The sequence below is a fragment of the Rhinolophus sinicus genome, linkage group LG02, assembly GCF_036562045.2.
Source record: "Rhinolophus sinicus isolate RSC01 linkage group LG02, ASM3656204v1, whole genome shotgun sequence".
Taxonomy (NCBI): Eukaryota; Metazoa; Chordata; class Mammalia; order Chiroptera; family Rhinolophidae; genus Rhinolophus; species Rhinolophus sinicus.
The window spans coordinates 55964600-55986701 of record NC_133752.1 but is presented as its reverse complement, the minus strand read 5'-3'; the positions used below and the strand labels follow the sequence as shown (position 1 = coordinate 55986701).

Here is a 22102-nt window from a genome sequence, read left to right as displayed (position 1 = left end):
GGAAAAAAGAAGGAAGGAAGTTGCTTGACCTTGAAGAGATTGGACCTCCAAGGGTCAGGAAATTTGGAAGGCATAGTCTCCAGAGTACTTATTTTATTTTTGGTAGTAAATAAAGCCCTTAGGGAAGATTATCAATTATCTGGCCTATTTAGTATATTAAGCTGTACTATTTCTTATGCTAGTGGCCTGACAAAGTGAATTTAACATTTGAATTGGCGTGAATGATGGATACTTACACCAAGTCCTGCACTTTACAAAACTAGACAAAGATTTAATATGTTTTGTTTAGGTGTGTTTTATTTTTTATCAGTATCAATGGAAAAGAAAAATAAAATAGTAATATTCTGTTAGGGATATCAGGACTGCTGCTGGCTAGGGTGCCATCTCAGAGTGAAAGATGCAGTAACATAGGGCCCTGATCAGGAAGGAAGAGGGAGGGGGAGAGGGAGATGGTGACGAATCCTTGGCTTCTTGTGCTCCTCTCCTTTTTATCTGGGGACAGCAATGGTCTATCCCACAACCTTGGTTTTCTCTAAACCCCATACCAGTCCTCCATCTGTCATGTGGGGCTAGCATGGGATTCTGAAAATTAATGGCTGATTTTTATTCCTCTGGATACATCAGTTGCTTAGAGCACTAAAATGATGCGGATTGGTTTTGAAATGAAATGTCATGTGTGCAAGAACAGTGCATAATAATTTGTTTAATTTAAATAATTGGGAGGAAGGGGCAGACATCTGAACTGCCTTTTATATGTAAATGAATGTTTATTGGACTTTTGGATGCTATGGAAATACTATTTCTGAGGATGCATGATTCTAATACTGATCTTGAAAAAGGAATATATATCAGGCTGTAAAACATCCATGCCCCTTAGTTATTTTGGAGGCAATCACAAGTATATCAATCACGTATGGTAACAATGGATGCTGCTTTCTGTCCTTAAAAGTTATGAGGATGTCATTGTGTTCGAGAAAGTGCTTGGTGCACAGCCATCAGATTCCATCTCTCCATCGAAGAGGAGGTGTGATGAAGTAGAGACAGCACTTGGCAAGCCACAGGCAAACAGCATTCTCCTTATTTTTACAGATCTAATAGAGTAAAAGAATTAAATCATTTACTGAAAACATAATGAATAAACGAGTAAATGGATAAATAAAAATATAAATGAAATTTCTGAAGTAGCTCTTGGTGAGCCCGAACTCCCATATATCCAACATATTGTATCTGTAAATGAAAGACTTGTAAATTGTCAAATGCCTGAGGTTAACCACAGTGAATGCGCGCTCTCCTCCCTCCAAGCAATTGGCTGAAATAAGGGAAGTTAGAATTCCAGGGCTCCTTTGGGTCTGTGATTCTCCTTGTGGGTTCCTGGCGTTTTAGCAGGCCTTTTCCCGTGCTGCCTGCAGGCCCTGGAGGGCAAACCTGACACCTCTCTAGTGCATTCCTTCCTTTCTCCCTTCCTACCTGTTTACTCCCCAAGGCGGAGGGGCACTAACAGTCAGGTGCGACCCAGCAGGTGGAGTGGCTGAGCCGGCCCTAGGGCAACCCCAATATGCACTTGGCTGTGGGTGTGGGGTAATTTGGGTGGGAGCAACCTGGAGACTACCACCCCCGAGTCCTGCGCCTAGCTGGTGGGGTGTGTGCAGAAAGAGCGAGAATAAATAAGAGGTTTCCTCCGCCCAGCGACACTCACGGAGCCGGCGGCCGCCGCCCTGGGTGTTTGCCTGCCCTGTAGTCGGGGTTCCAGCCTGAGGAGTAGTTTCGTTTCCTGCTGGCTGCGGGATTAATTTCCAGGCACTCCCTCGGACGCCCGAGGCCTGGAAAAGGGGCGCAGGAGGAGACGGGAGACTCTTCTAGGGGCTGCCTGGCCCCGCAGCGCGGGGTTGATGGAACGGACCGCCCCGGGCAGCGGCGCTAGCTCCCAGCCATTGCTCTTGGCCTTCGCCCTGGGTAAGTGGCCGCGCTGGGCACTTAAGACCCAAGAGGAAAGTCTGGGGTGGAGTCGCAAGGAAGGCGAACCCTGATCCGTTCTCGCCTCTGGACCCGAGGGCGCACTGGTGCTGACTGGGGCGGGTCGGAGAACTTGGATGACTGAGAGAACGCTAGGTTAAGGGTCAGCAAACTGGGCACCTGTTGGGGCGGTCCCTGAGCGAGTGGGGAGACCCGAGGGCGGAAGGAATCCCGGGGACTCCGCCGCTGGTGCTGCAAACGTGGGCGCAGAACGGAGGACCGGGTACGTTGGGCTGGGGGGCCTTCCCAGCCTTAGGGGCTCCGTGGGGGCGCCGTGTCCGCGACTGCGCAGGAGGGAAATCCACCAAAGAAGTAGCACGGGAGACTGGACCCAGCTGGGTATCCCGGGAGGAATTGGAAAGGGAACTCCTTGGCTTACGATGCAAGCGGGAAGCACCCCGCAAGGTGGAGGGCAATTTGATTGGGGGGGGGGGTGTTCCAGAGGTAGGCGTATGACCCCTGGAGAGACAGAGGAGCCAGCCATAGCCTGGGAAGGAATTATTACACCTATTTCTTGCTGGGGCAATTGGGAGGAGCTGGAGCAAAGACCAATTCTGAGACCTGAGTCTCCTGTCGCTGATAGGGAAGAGAAGGAAAGGGAAACAACATTTTTCACTTAGGGCACTATCCATGAGCCACATAGATGCTTTACTTGGAATACAGTCATGTGCCACTTAACAAGGGGATGCGCTCTGAGAAATGCCACCTTAGGCGACTTGCTCATTGTGCGAACATCATAGATGCACTTACACAAACCTAGATGGTAGAGCCCACTACACACCTAGGCCATGCGGTGTAACTTATCATTATCAATATTATGTACTGTACATAATTGTATGTGTTATATTTTTATTAGACTGGCAACGCCGTTTTATTTACATCAGCATCTGTATATTATTTCCTGTTTTAAGGAGAAATTGGGTCGGGGGGGAGGGGGCTTTTCTTCTCTTTGAAGGTTTAATCTGGTTTGATAAATTAAGGACCCTTAGGTGTGGACACCTGGTGTAAGGGGAGACCGGCTGGTGGGAGGAGTAGCAGGATGCTGGAACCCACCAGAGGCTCTCCTAACCACCTGGGGTGTGGGCGCTGGCACAGAGAGAGATGGAACTTCGGGTGCTGGGGAAGGTTTATGCAGCTGGAAGCAAGGCTCCCCTCGCCCTCCAGTGTGGTAAGGGAGCAGGAAAATCCTACTGCTTCAAGGTACCCCCTCTGCATCATGGTCGTTTTGTAGAAGGGGGAAGGAAAGGGAAACGCAGTATTTTGTGGTCTTAGCTGGGCTTAGCTTGAGGCACTAATGTGGGAGGAGAAAGAGTCTTCACAGCTGAAATGTCTACAGCTTAAAGCCTGGGTAGGGCTGGGATTTCCCTATGGAGGTAAAATAAATGGAATCTAAATGGAAACTTTTATTTGGCTGTGTCCTTGGAGTTAGAGGGGTGGCTAAAATGGTATCGTGCTCTTGGTTGGAAGTGGATGAGACTTAGAACCATGGTTAGAGAGAAGGGACTGACGTAACAAATCCTGCAGAGGAAGAAGTGATGTGGAGCCTAAAGAGCAATGGGTCTGAGAATTAGGCCCAGAAACAGTACTGATGCTTTGCCGGTACTGGATGAACGTGGCCTTCTCTCCCTCCACCTTGTCTGGACTGTCCGACAGTGAAAGTATGTATTTACTGAGAATCTGCTACAATCAGCAAGATACTAGAGTACAGGGGATAGGGGTGGGATGAGGGCTCAAGAAATTCCTAAGACATAGTTTCTAAGACGTGATTCCTGCCCTAAGAGATGCTATGTTGAATTTGGGAATGCAAGACTAACAGCTATGACACAATTAGAGAAAAGTCGTGAAACCAGGGAAGGGAGATCTACCTCCTACATAAGCTTCCACAGTGAGGGATGGAGTAGTTGGGAACAGCTGCATGGAGGATGGGAGTGGGTGCCTTGAAGCTTGGGTAGGATTTGAAATAGTAGGGAAGAGAGACCAATGATAGAAAAGGGGAAAAGCATTTAGTGAAGCGCTGGCGATGGAAATAAGACTGCTTTACTGGAGAGACAGGTAATCAGCCTGCCAGAAAGTAGAATTTATGGGATGCAAAGAGATTATGAAGAGCCAAAAAAACCACATTAAAGTATTTGGACACGAATCAATAAACAGTTAAACACACACCATCATAGTTCTTGAATACAGGAGTGATATGATGCAAACAAAGATTTAAGGAGATAAATCTGGTGGGGGGGCAGGTGCAGTGTAGGAGGAGGGGAGGGCAGCTGTGGGCCAGAGGACCTGGTTGTCTCATAGGTGCGATCCAGGCATGAGCTAGTCCAGGCCTAGATTAGGGTGATGTGCCAGCAGAAATGTTATGGTAGAAATGATTATTCCAAGTTGATGGACATTCTTTCCCCTTTACTATCACACAGTGCTTTATTTTTTTCTCAAAACCGGTCAAAAGGCAGGAATGAAAAAATAAAAATCTCTAAATCTAGTACTATTGTATACTCAGGGTAACCTAAATGTACAACTGCCCTGTTGAATGTTTAGTTTAGGGAATTGAATCCAGTCTTCTTAGATCCCCTAAAAGCTCCACTCCTTGCAAAACGTAGTTTGTTGACATCAGTGTTTCAAGTGGTCTTCTTTCTCCCATGCACACTTTACTTTTAATTCTCATTCCCAATTTAAGTCTCATGTTATTTTACTTATTTTTTGAAAGGAATGTGAGCAATGTGCTGTGTTATCCACGTGTGTGTGTGTGTGCGTGTGTCACAGTGAAAAGTGCCTTGAAAATCGGCACTGAGCAGACATGAGACCTGGTTCCAACTCTGCACACCAGAACTCTAATATATATGTAAATTATAGCTTTCTGGGCATTGTTTTTCTTATTTGTAAAATGAAGGGGTTGCTTTAGATGAAACTAAGGTTCTTACCACTTGATATGCTACTGATCTTTAACCAACATTTCTATTGGGATATTTAAGAGAAAACATTTTTACAATAGTATTTAGCTTCCATTTACTTTGTAATGGGATCTTTGTTTCATGCAAATGTTTTCATCACAGAAAGACTCATGGATGCTTGATTCTTTAAGAAATATGGTAAAGGTGAAACAACTTTGTTTCAAGTGGGTTTTTTTTATCTTAAAGAAATTGGATCATTCATTGTAATTCAGTTTTTTGTTTTGTTTTGTTTTGTTTTTTTAGTTTCTCCCTCTCATCCACTTGCTATATAACACTAAAGCTAAAATTATAACCAGTGAAAAAGGGGGAAAATGTTTCTTTAAAAAAAAGAGTGAGTTTTAAGGTCAAAAATATGTTTTCCTTATTAAAATCTAGAACATCAATGTTTGTAAGTTGGTTTTAAGTTCTGCTTGAAAACATGAATTCATTCATGATGTAATATCTAGCTCTCAAGTTTCAAAGCAGGTGGTGGCAGCAGGTAAAATTCCCATTGTACAAATGAAGTGACGGAAACCCCAAACTCTGAAAGATTTGCCTCTTCAGATGTAATTTTGGCTCAGAAGAACATTGGAAGTTATTTTTTTCCTGTTCAAAAACCTTAGGTTTCACAGGCCACACTTGCATATTCTACATATTCTAACAACTGTTACAAATCACTTTTTGCTACTGCTCCATTCCTACCTGTTGTGTGGAAATTCCCAAATAATTCTGGAAGACCCGAATACTGCAGGCACAACTTTGTGGCGCCCACTCAAGGTGCCCTGCTGATGCTTGGCCTTCCAATGTCTGTGCCCAAATTGAAGATGCAGAGGACAGAGAGGACTTATGTCTGTCCCAGGGACCCAAGCCTCTGGCACTGTATGATGTCTGTGGAGACTGCCCACCCCAATCCTCCTGTGCTCCTTACGTCCACAGAGAGCCCGGTGCGAAAACCTAATCTTGGTTTTTTTCACCCTTTTATTGTAGTCAGCTCATGTCAGGACATAGACATGAATGTCACCAGGAGGCTGGGCCAGGGGATGGTCAGAGGGACAGACACTAAGCTGTACCCCATGTCACCCCTCTGGTCCATGAACCATGCTTGTAAGCGTCTCCTTTAGAATCAGTGTCTTCCCAGGAGGATCCATACAAGCCAGAATACAGGCTGCATGCAGTTTAGGTGTAAGCCCTGATCATGATACACTTCCAAAGCTGCTCTGACAGACCTCGGGATCCACAAAAAATTTGTAGTCCAGTTGGTCAGGAGTACTCCAAAGTACAATAAGAGGAAAGCAACCTGATTAAAATGGGTATGCTTTCTACTGCTCATTACTGCTAGTTTTCCCAGGCATATTTGTATTTTTAAATAGGGATCTCAGTGGCTCAAATGCATTTCTACTTGTCAAATTCAAAGAAATAAGGAGAGAATTTTTTAGATGGTTGAGGAGAGATGGGGTATTTAATCTTAATTCACATCAGTTAGGTAATAACCTACTTTGATTATCAGCAAGGCTAAATCAAATAGCCATGAAATATTTAAATTCATTCTTTACATTTTTTTGAGGCTATGTAGTATATTATTTACCTGACCTATAGACTAGAAGCATTAATTCCAAAACAGTGACAAAAAGTATAGCAATGTTTGTGTTCAGCCTTTTTACCGGTATTTCAGAGTACCCAAGTTGGTTGTGTAACAGCCTGAGTTACTAATACAACCTTTCCCTCTGCAAAATCACGGATTTATTCATTCATTTAGCCTTACTTAATAATGACATGCCAGGGGGCCTTTTCTTGGGAATGTAATACTAATGGATAATGGGTAACTGTTGAGGTATTTTTCAATATGGGAATATTACAGATCATGCAGTGGTTTAAATACTGGTTTTACTGTGCAGAGTGGATCAGAAAAAGAGAGATGAATATAATAACAGTAAGTAAAGAGAAAGCTGCTGTTAACTAGCCCAGAAAGTCTGAACCAGGCAACAAAGAGAAGGAAATAAATTCAATATATGTTTCCAAGCGAGAATTTATAGGATATAATGACAAGTCCAGTGTAAGTAAGGAAGGGGAAAGAAAAAGTAAATCTGTCTCTAAGACTGATAAACTGAGAGAGAAAAGGAATTTACAGTATCACATGTGAATGAGAGCTTTTTTTGTGTGTGAGTATGTGAACTGTTTTGGAGACATTCAAATGTCCTATGAACATTAGGAAACATAGAAGTTGACTTCAAATTATAGCAATAGAACCCAAATCTGATTCTTCTCCCAAGAAATGTAAAAAGTACAGGTTATTGGGCCTCTCCCCAGACCTATTAAAGTCTGGTTAACATGTTCCTATGAATCTAACTGTTTAAAGACTTTCCAAGAGAAGAAAAAACTTTCCTTACAGAATAATGGCAAATTATATATGTAGATAATGCCTCTCTAGGAGGTGGAGCTTAATTCCTTGCCCCGTTTGAATGTAGGCTAGATGTAGTGACTTGCTTCCAAAGAACAGAGCATGAAAAGGGAAAAAATAGAATCTGGCAAACACTACCTTACCCAGGAGCTCAGGGTTAACATCACCAATGATATCGTGTGGATATCATGTACCTCTCGTATGCGACGAGAGGAACGCTCCTCTCTAGAGTTCACTCTAAAAACCCCAAATCCAATCATTATAAAAACATTAGAAAAACTCAAAATTGAATGCCATTCTACAAAACGCCTGGCAAGTACTCATTAAAATTGTTAATGAAGTCATAGAAAACGAGGAAAGACTGAGAACCTGTCACAGACCAGGGGACACTAAGAATCTTGACAGAGAAAAAGGACATTCATGGAAAAGTTGTGAAATCAGAATCAAGTCTTGAGTTTGGTCAATAGTAATGCATCACTGTGGATTCTTCGTTTTGATAAATGTACCACTGTAATGTAAGATGGTAACATTAGAGGAAATGGGAGTAGGTGAGGAGTATATCGGAATGCTCTGTACTTTGCAACTCTTCTCTACAGGCACCTCTCGCTTTTTAAAAGTTCGCTTTATGCTACTTCACTTTTATGAAAGCTCTACATTAGTAGTATTAGGTTGGTGCAAAAATAATTGCGGTTTTTGCAATTGTTTGTAACCTTTTAAACTGCAATTACTTTTGCACCAACCTAATACCTGTTTTCGCTAGGTGAAAAGAAATCTGAAGAGGATTTGAGCTTTTGTGAAAAACAGGTAAAAGGTTAAAATAGTGTTTGTTTTGTAGCAGCTGTTATAGAGGCAGTGCACACTCTGAGAAGTGAGTGCCACCAAGTTCCTTCCCGAGGAACTTGGCGAGCTACACGTAGCATCTCAGCATCAACTTGCCATAACTTTGAACTGTGTCTGTGAGCATCCGTGCTTTATCTCGATTTATTTTGCACCTCTGTTAGCAAGACGTGTTCTAAGGTAATTGCTTCTCACTTTATGCCATTTCAGCTTATGAAAGATTTCATAGGAATATTTTACTTCTGGATAGTGGGGAAAACCTGTATCACAAAATAAAGGTTATTATTTTCTTGAAGGCTCTACAGGAGATTCTAATAACTAGCCAGTTTGGACAATCACCTAGTGAGAAAACTGAGCTGAAAATATAAATGAATAATTTAGCCGATTATAATTTCGGGATCTAGCACATGATAAATCCTCATTAAATATTTGTTCAAATACTGAGTCCATGAGTATTTTGTGAGATTGAATAACGTTAAAAAAAGATACAAAAGCAAATCCCAGATACAGAAAATAGAAAGAAGGTTGCCAGGGGCCAGGAGAGGAGGGATTGAGGAGTTATTGTTTAGTGGGTATAGAAATTCAGTTTGCAAGCTGAAAATAGTTCTGGAATGGATGGTAGTGATGGTTGTACAACAGTGTAAATGTGTTTAATACCACTGAACTGTGCATTTAAAAATGGTTAAATTAGTAAATTTTGTTATGTGTGTTTAACTACAATAAAAAATTGGGGGAAAAAGAGGGACTACAGTAGTGTTAATGGCACCCACATTTATGGTGAGGGAGTCAGAAATAGAGCTGGCAGAGTTGACTGAAAATGGAAGGATAATTCTGGCGGATTGTACATGGAAGATTTGGGAAGGTCAACAGTATCAAATACTATGGAGACAGAGGACGCTGAGGTGCAAGAAGAGGCTTCTGACGAGTGAACTATGAGGAAATCATTGGTGGTCTTGAAAGACCAGAGACAGATTGGTGGTAACTAAAGAAACTACACACACACACACACACACACACACACACACACACACACAACTGGGAAGATAGGAGTTGGAGTGGTGAATAGAAAAGCGAAAGTTTTGGTTTATGAGAGCCAACTTCAAATAGTGGAAAAGTTGTCTCAACAAAGGTTTCCTCTGTTTACTTCAGAGGGCCCAACTTGAATTAATAAATTCCAGGAAGATAGCTCTTACCTTAATTTAGGAGGAATTTTCTCCCAAGTAGAACTTTGAAAAATGAAATCAGCTGCCTTGGGATGTGGATGTTTGTGGTCTGGATGGCACTTACAGGAAGTTGTGTAGAGATGATTCTTAGGTGAGGTAGGTGGACCAAATGACTACCTAGCATTCTTTTTTTTTTTTTTAATTTATTGGGGTGACAATTGTTAGTAAAATTACATAGATTTCAGGTGTACAATTCTGTATTACATCATCTATAAATCCCATTGTGTGTTCACCACCCAGAGTCAGTTCTCCTTCCATCACCATATATTTGGTCCCCCTTACCCTCATCTCCCACCTAAGAACTCAGGATGATTTTACCACACTTTGAGAATGGTAGGTAGGTCGAGTTTTGGAGGTTGGTAGGTAGAGTTTCAAACTAAGAAATTGTCAGTAGATTTCTCTGGGGGAAAAAAAAGAGGCAGGGCACTTGGAGACCTGGGAAACCAATGGTGAAGAATTAATAAAAACAAAAATTAAAAGAAAATTACTTGTTTTTCCCCTCAAAACTGGATTCAGTGACCACGTCTTCTCATCTTGAAGTATAGTACCAATCTTATGCCCCATGCTCAGATTTTGCCTTAAAGACTCTGTATTCTTTATATTTTACCATCAATTAGGATAATAATTATCAGTTGGCCTCCAATTGTGAAGGGAAAAAATCCCCAGCATAACTATAATTGATAAATTATATTGACAAAATCTTCAAATATTTCAGAAGACACATTTCTAACATTGCCACCCTATGATAGAAAACATCTGTGAGAAAATTCCCTATTTTTAGATAAATGACAATTATCCTATAATAGAGGGTCAAAAGAGTGACTGGAAATTTGATTTAGATGTGAGATAAAACTACACATAAGAATAATAAACTACACTTGTCATTTGCCTTTGCAGAAGCATAACAAAGGAAAAGCATCCCATTCTTTCCTACTGATTTCTGTATAAGAGCATTCCCACTATTAAATATTTACTGAGTGGTTTTCTAGACTAGTCAGATTCTTTATTGGGTCTCTGTCTTTCAGGATGTGGTGAACAGACATTGCAAAGCTTCAACTATTTGTTAATGAGTCTTATTTTCATAGGTCACACAAGGGAATCGTTTGAATTATTTCACAGTCATACCGTGCGTATCAAAAAGGCCTTTGTTTCTTAATTCTGTGTATAATTCTTCACTGTAGCTGGGCAGCTTTACCCTGTCTTCCAAACACCAAGCTCTGTGGGACTGCCTTTGGTCCTGTTTAGTTCCCAACTTCTGTGAAACTTTTCCCAATGATCTCTTCGCTTAACGCATTGCCTCTTGTTGGAATTCCAGTAGAATTTATTTCCTATATACCTGGCACTTAACATATACAGCCTGATATTTATTTGTTTATTTGTTTATATATCTTGTCTCTGCAAATGGTTTTTATCAGTAAAGATAATGATGGATTAATGTTACGTTGGGTTGGCTTACCCTGACTCACTGTAAGGGCCTAAATTCTGGAGTTTCTTTCAGGTCAGGTAAGCAGCTACTCCAAAATCCTATGTTCTTTTCTTTACCATTATTAAAGTTTGATGACTAAACATGGATCAAAGGCTGTGTTATCGCTAGATCCAGAGGCCAACTCCACCATTCCTCCTCACTTTGCAGTCATGTAATCCTCCCCGATAAGAAATTGTTCGTTATTCTTGATTCCTTTTGCCTCCTCTCTTTGAACTATTATGGAAATTCAGTGAGCCTCAAGGTTTTCATTTAAAGTATTACAATGTCTGACTGTCTGATCTGGTCTTATCATAAAGGAATGGGAATCAAAAAGTCAAGTTTCGTTGATTTCTAAATAGCTAGCTATAGGTTATTATGTGGTCCCGTTCAATTTAGCCATTGTTGTCACAGATGAAATAACAATCATAGTGAAAAATAAAGAGGTTGATTTACTAGCAAAGGTATTGTAGTGTTGACAGGTTTCAGATATATGAGTTAGTTTATGTGTGACAGGTTGTTAAATTGCTTCCTTCTTTAGGCTTTAAAAATAATAAATTTGTGCAGTACTTTTATGAGCTAAGAAAAAGTGTTATCCATCATTCTTATCCTTTCTTAAATAGCAAGCTATTGTTTCTGCCATTTGGAATATAATACTATATTGGTGGAGAAAGGAGTTCATATTATATTATATTTTACTTTCCTAATTTTGACTGGACATAATCTATTTGTGAAGACCCTCTTCTTGTTTCTCTGCTCTTGTCTCTGTCTCCCCTCATGGTCCTGAAGCCTGTCTTTTAGTTTTGTAGAACAGGCAGTTCTCCAGGTGATTTGAGAGACCTTGGAAAAAATCCCTCCTTGTCCTGGAACATGGATCTCCATGACATGTCCTGATGCCCCAAATCCTCTGTATTGGGATGCAAACATTGTGCTCCCCTTAAAATCCCTTAAACTACCTCCTTTGTCTCTTGCTGATCTCCCCACTCATATCAGGTCACCCATCTTTATAGACTTGGATACAAGATCGTGTCCCAGGGCACGAGTTCTGGCCTCTCCCTCACCAAGGGGCCAGAGAATGAGGGAGTTAGCACCCTGTACGGGGTATTTTGTCCAATCAAAAATGGGTGATGAAAATGATTGGGACAAATTCCTCCTTCATTCTTTCTCCAAGGACTTATTCAAGATGCAGCTCCTTTTTGAACACTTTATGTAGCCCCATATGAGGGAACATGTCATCTGAGCAAATTTCTGTGTCTCTGTGGCTCACTTTGGAGCTGCACCCAGAATGATGAGTACACACTTTACATTGCTGTGCCTCTTTTCTACTCTTCATTTCTTTTTTTCTCTTCTCATGGCCCAGAGCTTGTACCTCCCAAATAAAGTGATAACTCCTTAATCTGTATCTCGGGCTCTGCTTTCTAGAAGACCCAGGTTGGGACACTTGATTCTAGTATATTTCTTTTGAGTTAAGTAATTTCTCTCCTTGCAGATCTGCTTTAAAATCAAATACATTTAGAAAGGGAAATATATTAAAGAATTATGTTCTATCTGGGGGAATGTTGAAGTAGTATGAGGATACTAGTTTATAGGAGGGCGAAAGACAACAACAACAATAACAACAAATACAAAAAGAGTCAACAAAAAAGGATGAAGAAGAACACCGATGTCAAACTTCACTTTATTTCACAGTTTTTGTCTCAGCCAACTACAAGGCCAATGTTAAACATCATTTCCACTCCCTAATATTTTTTCAACTCCATATTAGATGTCATCTCTTTTTGGACTTGGAAAATGTTCTGTGTATAGGATACATACCCAAGGTTCTGATTTTATTCTTGACAGTAAAGATACAATGGGAAAATTGCTCCCAGATGCTAATAGTTTTTACTCCGAATGTTGATTCAAACTTTTAAAACTTTATTAACTCTATTTTTCCAAAATTAGAGATGATTTATAATCTACTTTGTTTTCAAATACTAGTACATATAAGATATGACTTTATCTGCTAGATTTGTGTCACTGAATCATTTAACCAACCAAGTGAATCAGTAATCCAGTTTGACATAAACAATATGCTGAGTCACTGGCAGAACTGTACTGAGAATACAAAGAACCATACATGTAGATAATGCCATATTTCTGTTAATCAGTTGAGGCACATTCATTTCAAAACTCTTTTAAAAGCATTGAAAAGAAACAGCATGTGGAAAGACCAACATACAGTTTTGCCTCACTAAGTACATATATATAAGCACACTTGCAGAGGTGTGTAGTATGCACTGTGTGTGTGTATATGTGTGTGTGTGTTGTAATTTGTTTCAGAAACATATTTTATACACAAGTCAAATTATACCATAAATGTTGAAATTTACCAATATCTATTTATGAGAGTGATAATCTATTCTACCAGAGTAATTAGAATTCTTGTTTTACTTCAGGCCTCTTACACCTGCTATTTTGTTGAGTGACTTACCCTGTGCAAGGCATTACCCAGGTTAATAATTCATGTCTCACTTTTTTCATTTCTTTAAACACATAGCTAAATCTTTAGCACGTAAGTTACATTTTATGGGCCTAAGTTTATGGATGAGGACCCAGAGGTTCAATGTTGAGTAATTTAATCATAATCACAAAGCTAGTGATTAAAAGATACATCCAGGATTCAAATCCAGCTCCATTTGTCTCCAAACCTATCCTTTACCCATCAACCTATACTGCTTCCCTCTAAAATAAATGAAATTTCAAGGATTTGATCATGAAATACTCTTCCAATTTCTGCTTATATTCATAGATTAATAACTTCTCCTTTGATTTACAGTTGGATCTTTTAATGGGAGATGAAGTGAGGTTCAGATCCTAAAATAAGATTGATAAGATATCATAAGAAATCACTGAGTTCAGTAGACACAAGTAGATGTTAGGATATCTAAAAAGATATCCTAAATCATCAGAAAATAGATGAATGGACATTTTGTGATAATGTTATATTTATTTTTAAAATATAAAATGCACTTGGCTCTAAAAATGGAAAATTCAGCTCAGAGATGAGGCAAGTACAACGTACATAACTGTTTAGGTTGGTCACATTTGATCTTTTTAAATAGTTGACTCAGCTGGTGTATGACTTACCTCAGCATTAGCAGTAACTTTGAGACAGTGGGTCATGCTCCTTGTCATGTGTTTCTTTCAATGCTTGTATTGTTCCCAATGATCTCATTCCCCATGATAGCTGACAGGGAGAATACATTTAATACATTCAGTAATTTTTAATTTGGGAATCTCAGCGTGTATAAAAGTAAATGGAGCTGTGACTTACTAAAGCAGAAATTAGTTCTTTTTCCTTTTTGTCTTTAATTTTATGTGTGTGAAGTTAATATTTAGAAACTAGCCCTGGAAATACAGACTCAATTTTCAATCACTTAGCAAATACCGCTAATCTAACATTATTTTGTTTTATTTTGTTTTTATTGCTTTAATGCATCTGAGAAATTCTTCAGGTGAAGCAAGGAAGTGTGGTTGAATGAAAGGATAAGAAATAGAAAAATTATGAAATATTTGAATGATAGGTGAAATCTAACACAATAACATTTAAAAGGTCCAAGTGTAAAATCTCTTTTTTTAGGTAAAAAATAGAAATGAAGCAAAACAGAATGACAAAAAATAAGAAATAAACCCATCAATACACTGCTTCTCAGTAGTACATAGGATTTAGGAACTTTATTTTATTGTAAGCAGAATAAAACCCCAGTATTTAATGGGACAACTGAAAAAAGCTGATATACTATATGGCTGCATTACCAGAAATACAAGTTCTGATAATTAAGTTCATGAACTTGTTGCAATGATGTTGCTAAACTTTTTTGTTATCAGAGGGATTATTCATCATGAATTTGTACCAAATAGACAAATGGTTAACCAAGTTTACTATTTGGAAGTGCTGAAAAGGCTGCGTGAAAAAGTTAGACGACCTGAATTTTTTGCCAACAATTCATGGCTCTTGCATCACGACAATGCACCAGCTCACACGTCCCTGTCTGTGAGGGAGTTTTTAGCCAGTAAACAAATAACTGTATTGGAACACTCTCCCTACTCACCTAAGCTGGCCACCAATGACTTCTTTCTTTACCCAAAGACAAAGGAAATATTGAAAGGAAGACATTTTGATGACATTCAGGACATCAAGGGTAATAAAATGACAGCTCTGATTGTCATTCCAGAAAAAGAGTTCCAAAATTGCTTTGAGGAGTGAACTAGGCGCTGGCATAGCTTCCCAAGGGGAGTACTTTGAAGGTGACCATAGTGATATTCAGCAATGAGGTATGTAGTACTTTTTCTAGGATAAGTTTGCAAACATAATTGTCAGACCTCGTATGGTACCCCCAGTGTGGAGACTAAGAGTCCCGCTCTATTCTGTCTTTGCCAGGCCATGTGAAATGGCACTTTATTTTGACTTTGCACATAGGGGACAATGACAATGCTTTTGAGGGTCTTGAGGATGTCAAGTAAAATATAGTTGAAGGAACCAGGATGTTTAGCCTGAAGAAGATAATTTATTTCAATAAAACTTGATGGCTGTCTTCAAATAAAATCTATCATGCAAAAGAGATATTAAAGTTATTCTAGGTGATTCTATTGAGCAGAGTAAATTTTCAGAAAGGCAAAAACCAGCTCAAAAACAAGAAGCATTTGCAGAGCTTTAGAAATAGGTGCTTAATAATTTTTGGACTGAACTAATGACTGTGATTGAAAGAATGGTCTCACTGAAACTGGATGCCGTAAAAGACAGTGAAGTCTCTCTACTGAAATTTTAAAGATGGGATTGATAAATTCTCCCAAGGGATGATTTTGGGGAGTTGAGAGTTGGTGGGTAAGAAATTTTAATACCTTTAAGGTTCTTACTAATTCTGAAATATATGAATCGTGACCCTTTTGAATAAAAATCTTATTATTATAATTACATTTGCGATAACCCTATACCACATAAGGCCATTTTTTGAGACAGTAAGGGTTAGAACTTCAACATATGAATTTGGGTGTGTGTTGGGGGATGGGGTACGGTGACACAATTCAACCCATTACATGGTCCTCGTAGTAAATTGGTGCTACTTAGACTATTTGTAAATAAAGATAAATTTGTAAATTTGTACTAATTATTATATTTATTTCCAAAGTGCAGAAAGACTGTGGCAAATTATCACTAAATAAGCTGGTTACTGGGGAAAAATTGTAAGGAAGTCAATGTTTTACGACTATCTTGTGGGGTCATACATGACACCATAATCTTTGTCCTCTAAGTGATGTGTGGGACCAGTGAAAGCCCTTTAGTCAAAGATAAGAGCTTTTTTCTCTATACTCATGTCATACTTTGTTTTTATTTGTCCCCTCTGAGTCTCAAAGCACTTGCGTAGAAATGACCATACATCTTTGTATTCTAGTATCTAGCACAGTGCTCAGTTTTAGGTGCTCAAAAGATATTACTCTTTTATTGTCACCAGAATTTCCCTAAGAAGAGTGTAGATTAATTTGAGATGTATTAACATTAGTCACCCAGACCCTACTTATCACTTGGAGATGTGAAGTGATGAGGACAATAGAAACCTACACTATTTGAATTAGATAAAACACATTTTATAAACAAATTTTACATGTTCACCATGGTTTCTGACCATCTATTGACAGATTTCTTTTTTTTTAAGGAGGCGGGATTAAGATAAAATGATTTCTTCTGGAAAATACGCACATTATCTATCTATCTATCTATCTATCTATCTATCTATCTATCTATCTATCTATGTATCTATCTATCTATCTATATTTATTTATCTATCTACTTACCTATCTATCTCCATGACACTAGATTGTAAATATCTGGCCTATGGTAGGCACTCAGTAAATAGTTGGAGGAGAAAAAAAGAGGACTAAGGAGGAAGAAGAGATGATGGAAGAGAAAGAAAAGGAGGTGAAACAAAGGAAGGGAAAGAAGAATAATGAGAAAGAGGGTAGAAGAAAGGAAGAGAGTGGAGAAAGGGGCATGGGAGAGAGAGAGAAAAAAAAATGGTATCAGTGATTAGATCACCCTGTAATTGGTACATAGGGCTGTAGGAGTTCCCTGTCATGATTAATGCAACTTAGTCTGACATGGTTCCATAAAGATAGACTTGATTCCGCACCCATCAGCCACTGCTGATTCATTTGTTATGTGAGTTTTATGGGGACTCCCTTTATTTCATTTGCACAGTCATATAGGAAGGTGTTCTATAAATTTGTCCAATATTTCTAGGCATCTGAAGAAGGGTTTTGTTTTCCACATCTAAGTTCCATATTTTCTTTTATTTTTCTCTAAAATACAATCCATACTTTCACTGATGAAGATAATTATTATTGCCTTTCTGCAATGTGAGGATACAAAAGAACATGACAGTCCACATGTCAGAAGTGGGCCCTCAACTAAACCAGGCCATGCTGGCACCCTAATCTCAGACTTCCAGGCTCCAGAACTGTGAGAAATAAATTTCTGTTGTTTATAAGTCAAGTAATAATAATAATGATTATTATAACAATGTATTTTTAAATTTTTATTATATATTTTTTTCATTTGCTTTTCATGAACAATTATGGGATGGGCAAGGAACCTATTATCCTAACTTTTCTTGAGGAAAAGGTCAGGATAGTTTGTTAATTAACTCAAGGTCACATAGTGAATTAATGACTGAGTCTGGTGATTTTTCCACAATATAATGGTACTTGCCTTAAGAAATAATTTTAAGAAGTCAAAATTTGAACCTTTGAGGCCTTGCAATTGATTTAGATGAAAATAATGGATTCAAAATGAAAGCTATATATTGGATTAAAAAATATTAAAACAGGTTGGAGAGAATTACATTGGTTTTCAACCAGAAAAATTTTCCTCCTTGGAGACATTTGGCAATGTCTAGAGACATTTTTTGAGCATGACAACTCAGAAATAGAGGGCGAGGGTGGTGGTGGCATACTACTGGCATATAGAGGGTAAAAGCTACGGATACTACTAGTCATCCTTTGATGCACAGCCTCCCACAACAAAGTATTAGCCAGCACAAAATATCAATAGTGTAAAATTGAGAAACCCGCTGGGTGTTTCCCATTCATTAAATCAGAACTTGAATTTCCTTGAACAATGAGGTGAGATGTATAGAATATAAAATACCTTTAAGCTCTTATTTTCTAAAGACTTTTCATTCATTTAAAATAAAGTTATATTTGCCAAAATTGCTAACTTTGACTGCAAAGGATTATACAGTAGTCCCCCTTATCTACAGTTTCATTTTCTGTGGTTCCAGTTACCTGCAGTCAACCATAATCCGAAAATATTAAATGGACAATTTCAGAAAGAAACAATTCATGAATTTTAAATTGTGCACCATTCTGAGTAGCATGATGACATCTCGCATCATCCTGCTTCAGGGAAGTGCATTATCTTTTTGTCCAGTGTGTCCACGCTGTATAAGTTCCCTGCCCTTTAGTCACACAGTAGCCATCTTGGTTATCAGATCAACTGTCACGGTATTGTAGTGCTTGTGTTCAAGTAACCCTTATTTTACTTAATAATGCCACATTCACGTAACTTTTATTACAGTATATTGTTATAATTGTTCTATTTTATTAGTTCCTGTTATTAATCTCTTACTGTGCCTAATTTATAAATTAAACTTTATTATAGTTATGTATATACAGGAACAAGCACAGTATGTAGGGGTCGGGACTATCCGTGGTTTCAGGCATCCCCGGGGAGTCCTGGAACTTATTTCCCACAGATAAGTGGGGACTACTGTAATTGTAGAAGAGGCCCTGCCTTTCACACTAAACTTTGCAACTTTTTCTGCCTCTATTGGTATTCACCCTCTGCCTCTCTACTATACCTTTGGCTTCTTCCTGTCAATTTTCTCTCACATTTAAAACAAAACAAAGCAACTTTCTTTTTTTCTGTTCATATTGACTAATCTCATCCCTCTTTTTCCCAGTTCAACATCTTTAAAAAGTAATCTGCAATAATTTATGCACTCTTCATGTCACTAATAATACTAGTGCTTTCTGCTTTCCAGTGTGTGTGTTTCTATTCTTATCTTGAGTTCTCCATCATTTTTTTTTATATACTGTTGATCAAATTCTTCCAGAAAAACTCTTTCCTTACCTCTGTGGCTGCACCTTCTCAGTCACTTGAGGACATTTCTCTTTCTGCTACTCTGTCTTATTGGTATTCTTCAGGATTCTGTCCTTAATCAGCTTTCTCTTTTCACACGGCACTTTCTAAGAAACCCACTTCCATAGCATGAAATATGAGTTTATTTGCCAGGACTCCCAAATATAAAACCTGTAGCTTTGGCTTCCCTCTCAAGTTCCAGACCTAGTATCCATGTTAACTCCTAGATAAGCCACAATCCATTTCAAATCTCATAATGTTCAAAATTGAATTTCTCTCTCTATGGCTGTCTTAACCACTTTTGGCTGCTATAACAAAATACCATAGACTGGGTGGCTTGTAAACAACAAACATTCATTTCTCAGAGTTCTGGAGTCTAGGAAGTCCAAAATGAAGGCGCCGGCAGATTGAGTATCTGGTGAGAGCCTGCTTCTCGGTTCATAGACAGCCATCTCTCTGTGTGCTCACATGGCAGAAGGTACAGGAATTCTCCAGGGTCTCTTCTGAGGGCCCTGATTACATTCACAAAGACTCTATGCTCCTGACCAAGTGACCTCCCAAAGGCTCTGCTTCCTAACGTCATCACATTGGGATTTAGGCCTCAACAAAAAAAATTCAGTCTGTAGCAATCCTCGACTTGTCTTTTTGTATACCTAGTATCTGTGATTGGTACCACAACGCAGCAAGTCACTCAAGCCACAAACTCTGGAGTCCGCTTAAGATTCCTTTTTCCTCACTTCCCACCCTATTCCCCTATCCTACCAGTCACTGAATCCTTTATATTTTACATTGTAAATAATCTTTTGTAGTTATTCCTTTTTTGCATATCCAGTGTCACCACCTTGGTTTAGGTGTGTCTAAATCACCTATATTGGTATTAAACTAATCTTTTCAATAGATATGTGTGTGTATATATATATATATATATATATATATATATATATATGTAATTATCTTTTTTCTCACTTAAAACTTTTCGATGGCCCCATTTTACCTGTACAACAGAATTCAAACCCATTAATATGGCTCTTAGGACATTTGTTCCTTACTTGCTCTCCAGCATCCTCTTCCATCCCAATCCCAACCCACCCTCCAGACAAGCTAGACAAGTTGTATTAGTCATGCCAGGTCTTTTTACAAGCTGTCCTTTTTGTTTAGCATGCTCTGATTAATTATAACTTTATTTTTCCTTTTCTTAAAAATTAATTTTATTTTTAATAATGTATATGGATTTTTAAAAATCATATACTACTGAATGGTTTATAACAACAAATAGCAGATCATCACACCGCGCCATCCTGCCTCTGTATCTCCCTAGAAGCAGCCATTTTTGATTCTTTTAGGTGTTTCTTCTGCATTCACCTCTGTCTTGAGAAATAATTTGCTGGTAACACTATTTCTTGACTTGTCAAGTTTAGGCTTTACCTAGTAAGTTTCTCTTCTCTCAGAATTCCAGTATAATTACTATGGGGGTGATACTCAGAACATTTCACCAGCACAGAACAGATATTGATTAATCACAACCAGTTTTCCCACATGGCATATGTGGGCTAATTACTGGCTGTGGTTTTACGACAATTTTTTGTTAAATTATCAGTATTTACATTATTATTACCATGTAAATATTGTCCACTGCTGAAACAAATAATAAACTATGATTATGTTATCTTGCTTACACCATTTTAATTTTCTAGAAATTATTAATCGGTACCTTAAAGTAACCATTTATTCCTCATTAAAACCTTACCATCTTCTCCATGAAGTCTTTGCTGCTGGGCTGAGCTGATTCTCTATCCTGTGTTACTACCTCTGTTGTCGTGCTAATTACACTGTACCTTGAAGATTTGCCTGTCTATCTTCATTACCAGAACATGAGCCCCTTGAGGTCAGTGAAAATATATGTTACCTTTGAACCATCAGTGTCTTGCACCAGCATCAGACACATACTGCTTAATAAATATTTGTTGAATGGTGGAGAGGACAGGAGTGTCCTTTCTGTTTGAAGCAGCCCTGTGTATTGAGTAGATGGTTTTGTGACCATTTCTCTGATTTCTGAGTCACTTCATACAGATTACAAGATGAAATGCCTGTCAGGGTCTGGGCAGTTAAAATACATGAGTGCAGCAAGCCTGATGGGGTGTGGGGCATTTAAAGGTATCACCTGCTAGTTAGCTCCAGCCAGTTGTTGCCATGGAGGCGTTTCAGACCTATGCTGCCAGACTTACTGCTTTTTCTTTTTTTTTTTTTTATTAATTAGTTTCAGGTGCACAAGACAAAGCAAAACTTAGACATTTATCATTTATATCCCTCACACTGTGTGAAGATAGTTGGGTGGGAGGAGAAAGTGCACGCTGCCCCCGTGCCCTGTAGGTGGGGTCTGGTTTACCCTTGGATGCCTTCTCTGCAGAGGCTCTTCCTGGTGGCATCCCTTCACCAGCTGATACCAGCATGTGGAGTGAGCCTGAGCAGAAGGGAGCCTGGGCACAGGCCCCAGCCTGCCAGAATGTTTGGAAGCCTAGGGAGGGTTTCAGTGGAATCAGAACTCCCTCTGTTAGGTGAAAGTGGAGAATGATGAGCTAAATTATAAGTGATAGTGGGAAGTGGGTGAGTAGATTCAGTGTTGTATACTATATACCCAGCCATGTGCCTTTTCTTATGTTACTTCATTTAGTTTTTACAGTAACTTGAAAAGGAGATAATTGTCATTACTAGTTTGCAACTACTGAATCTCTATGAGATTTAGAGTTGTCTTAATTCCCGCCATTAGAACAGATTAACTCCAGAATTAAAGCTTCTTGATTCTTCCCATAAAGAAAACCCAGGTAAGGGATTTTAAAAATGAATTAAACCTCTTTTCTGAAAAATTGATTAAAATTCTCCACTAAATATTGATATTGGGAGTTTTAAATTTGAAGTTTGATTTGTTTATAGATTAATTTATTCATTCTTTCAACATTTATTGAATATCCGTTGTGTTCTATGTTAGATACCAGGATTACAAAGATGAGTAATATAAAAGTCTTGTGCTTGAGGAGCACAGCACAATGATTGTTTCTGGTTTGC

At 38.8% G+C, this 22102-nt stretch overlaps 1 protein-coding gene across 1 annotated transcript in view; it reads left to right on the top strand.

Moving 5' to 3' along the window:
- The first annotated feature begins 1422 nt into the window (after positions 1 to 1422).
- BTC (betacellulin) overlaps positions 1423 to 22102 on the top strand; it is a 41460-nt gene continuing 20780 nt past the window's right edge. The window contains exon 1 of the mRNA XM_019720717.2: positions 1423 to 1953. Coding sequence (XP_019576276.2) covers positions 1890 to 1953 — 64 coding nt within the window. The 5' untranslated portion in view covers positions 1423 to 1889. The remainder of the gene's footprint in view (positions 1954 to 22102) is intronic.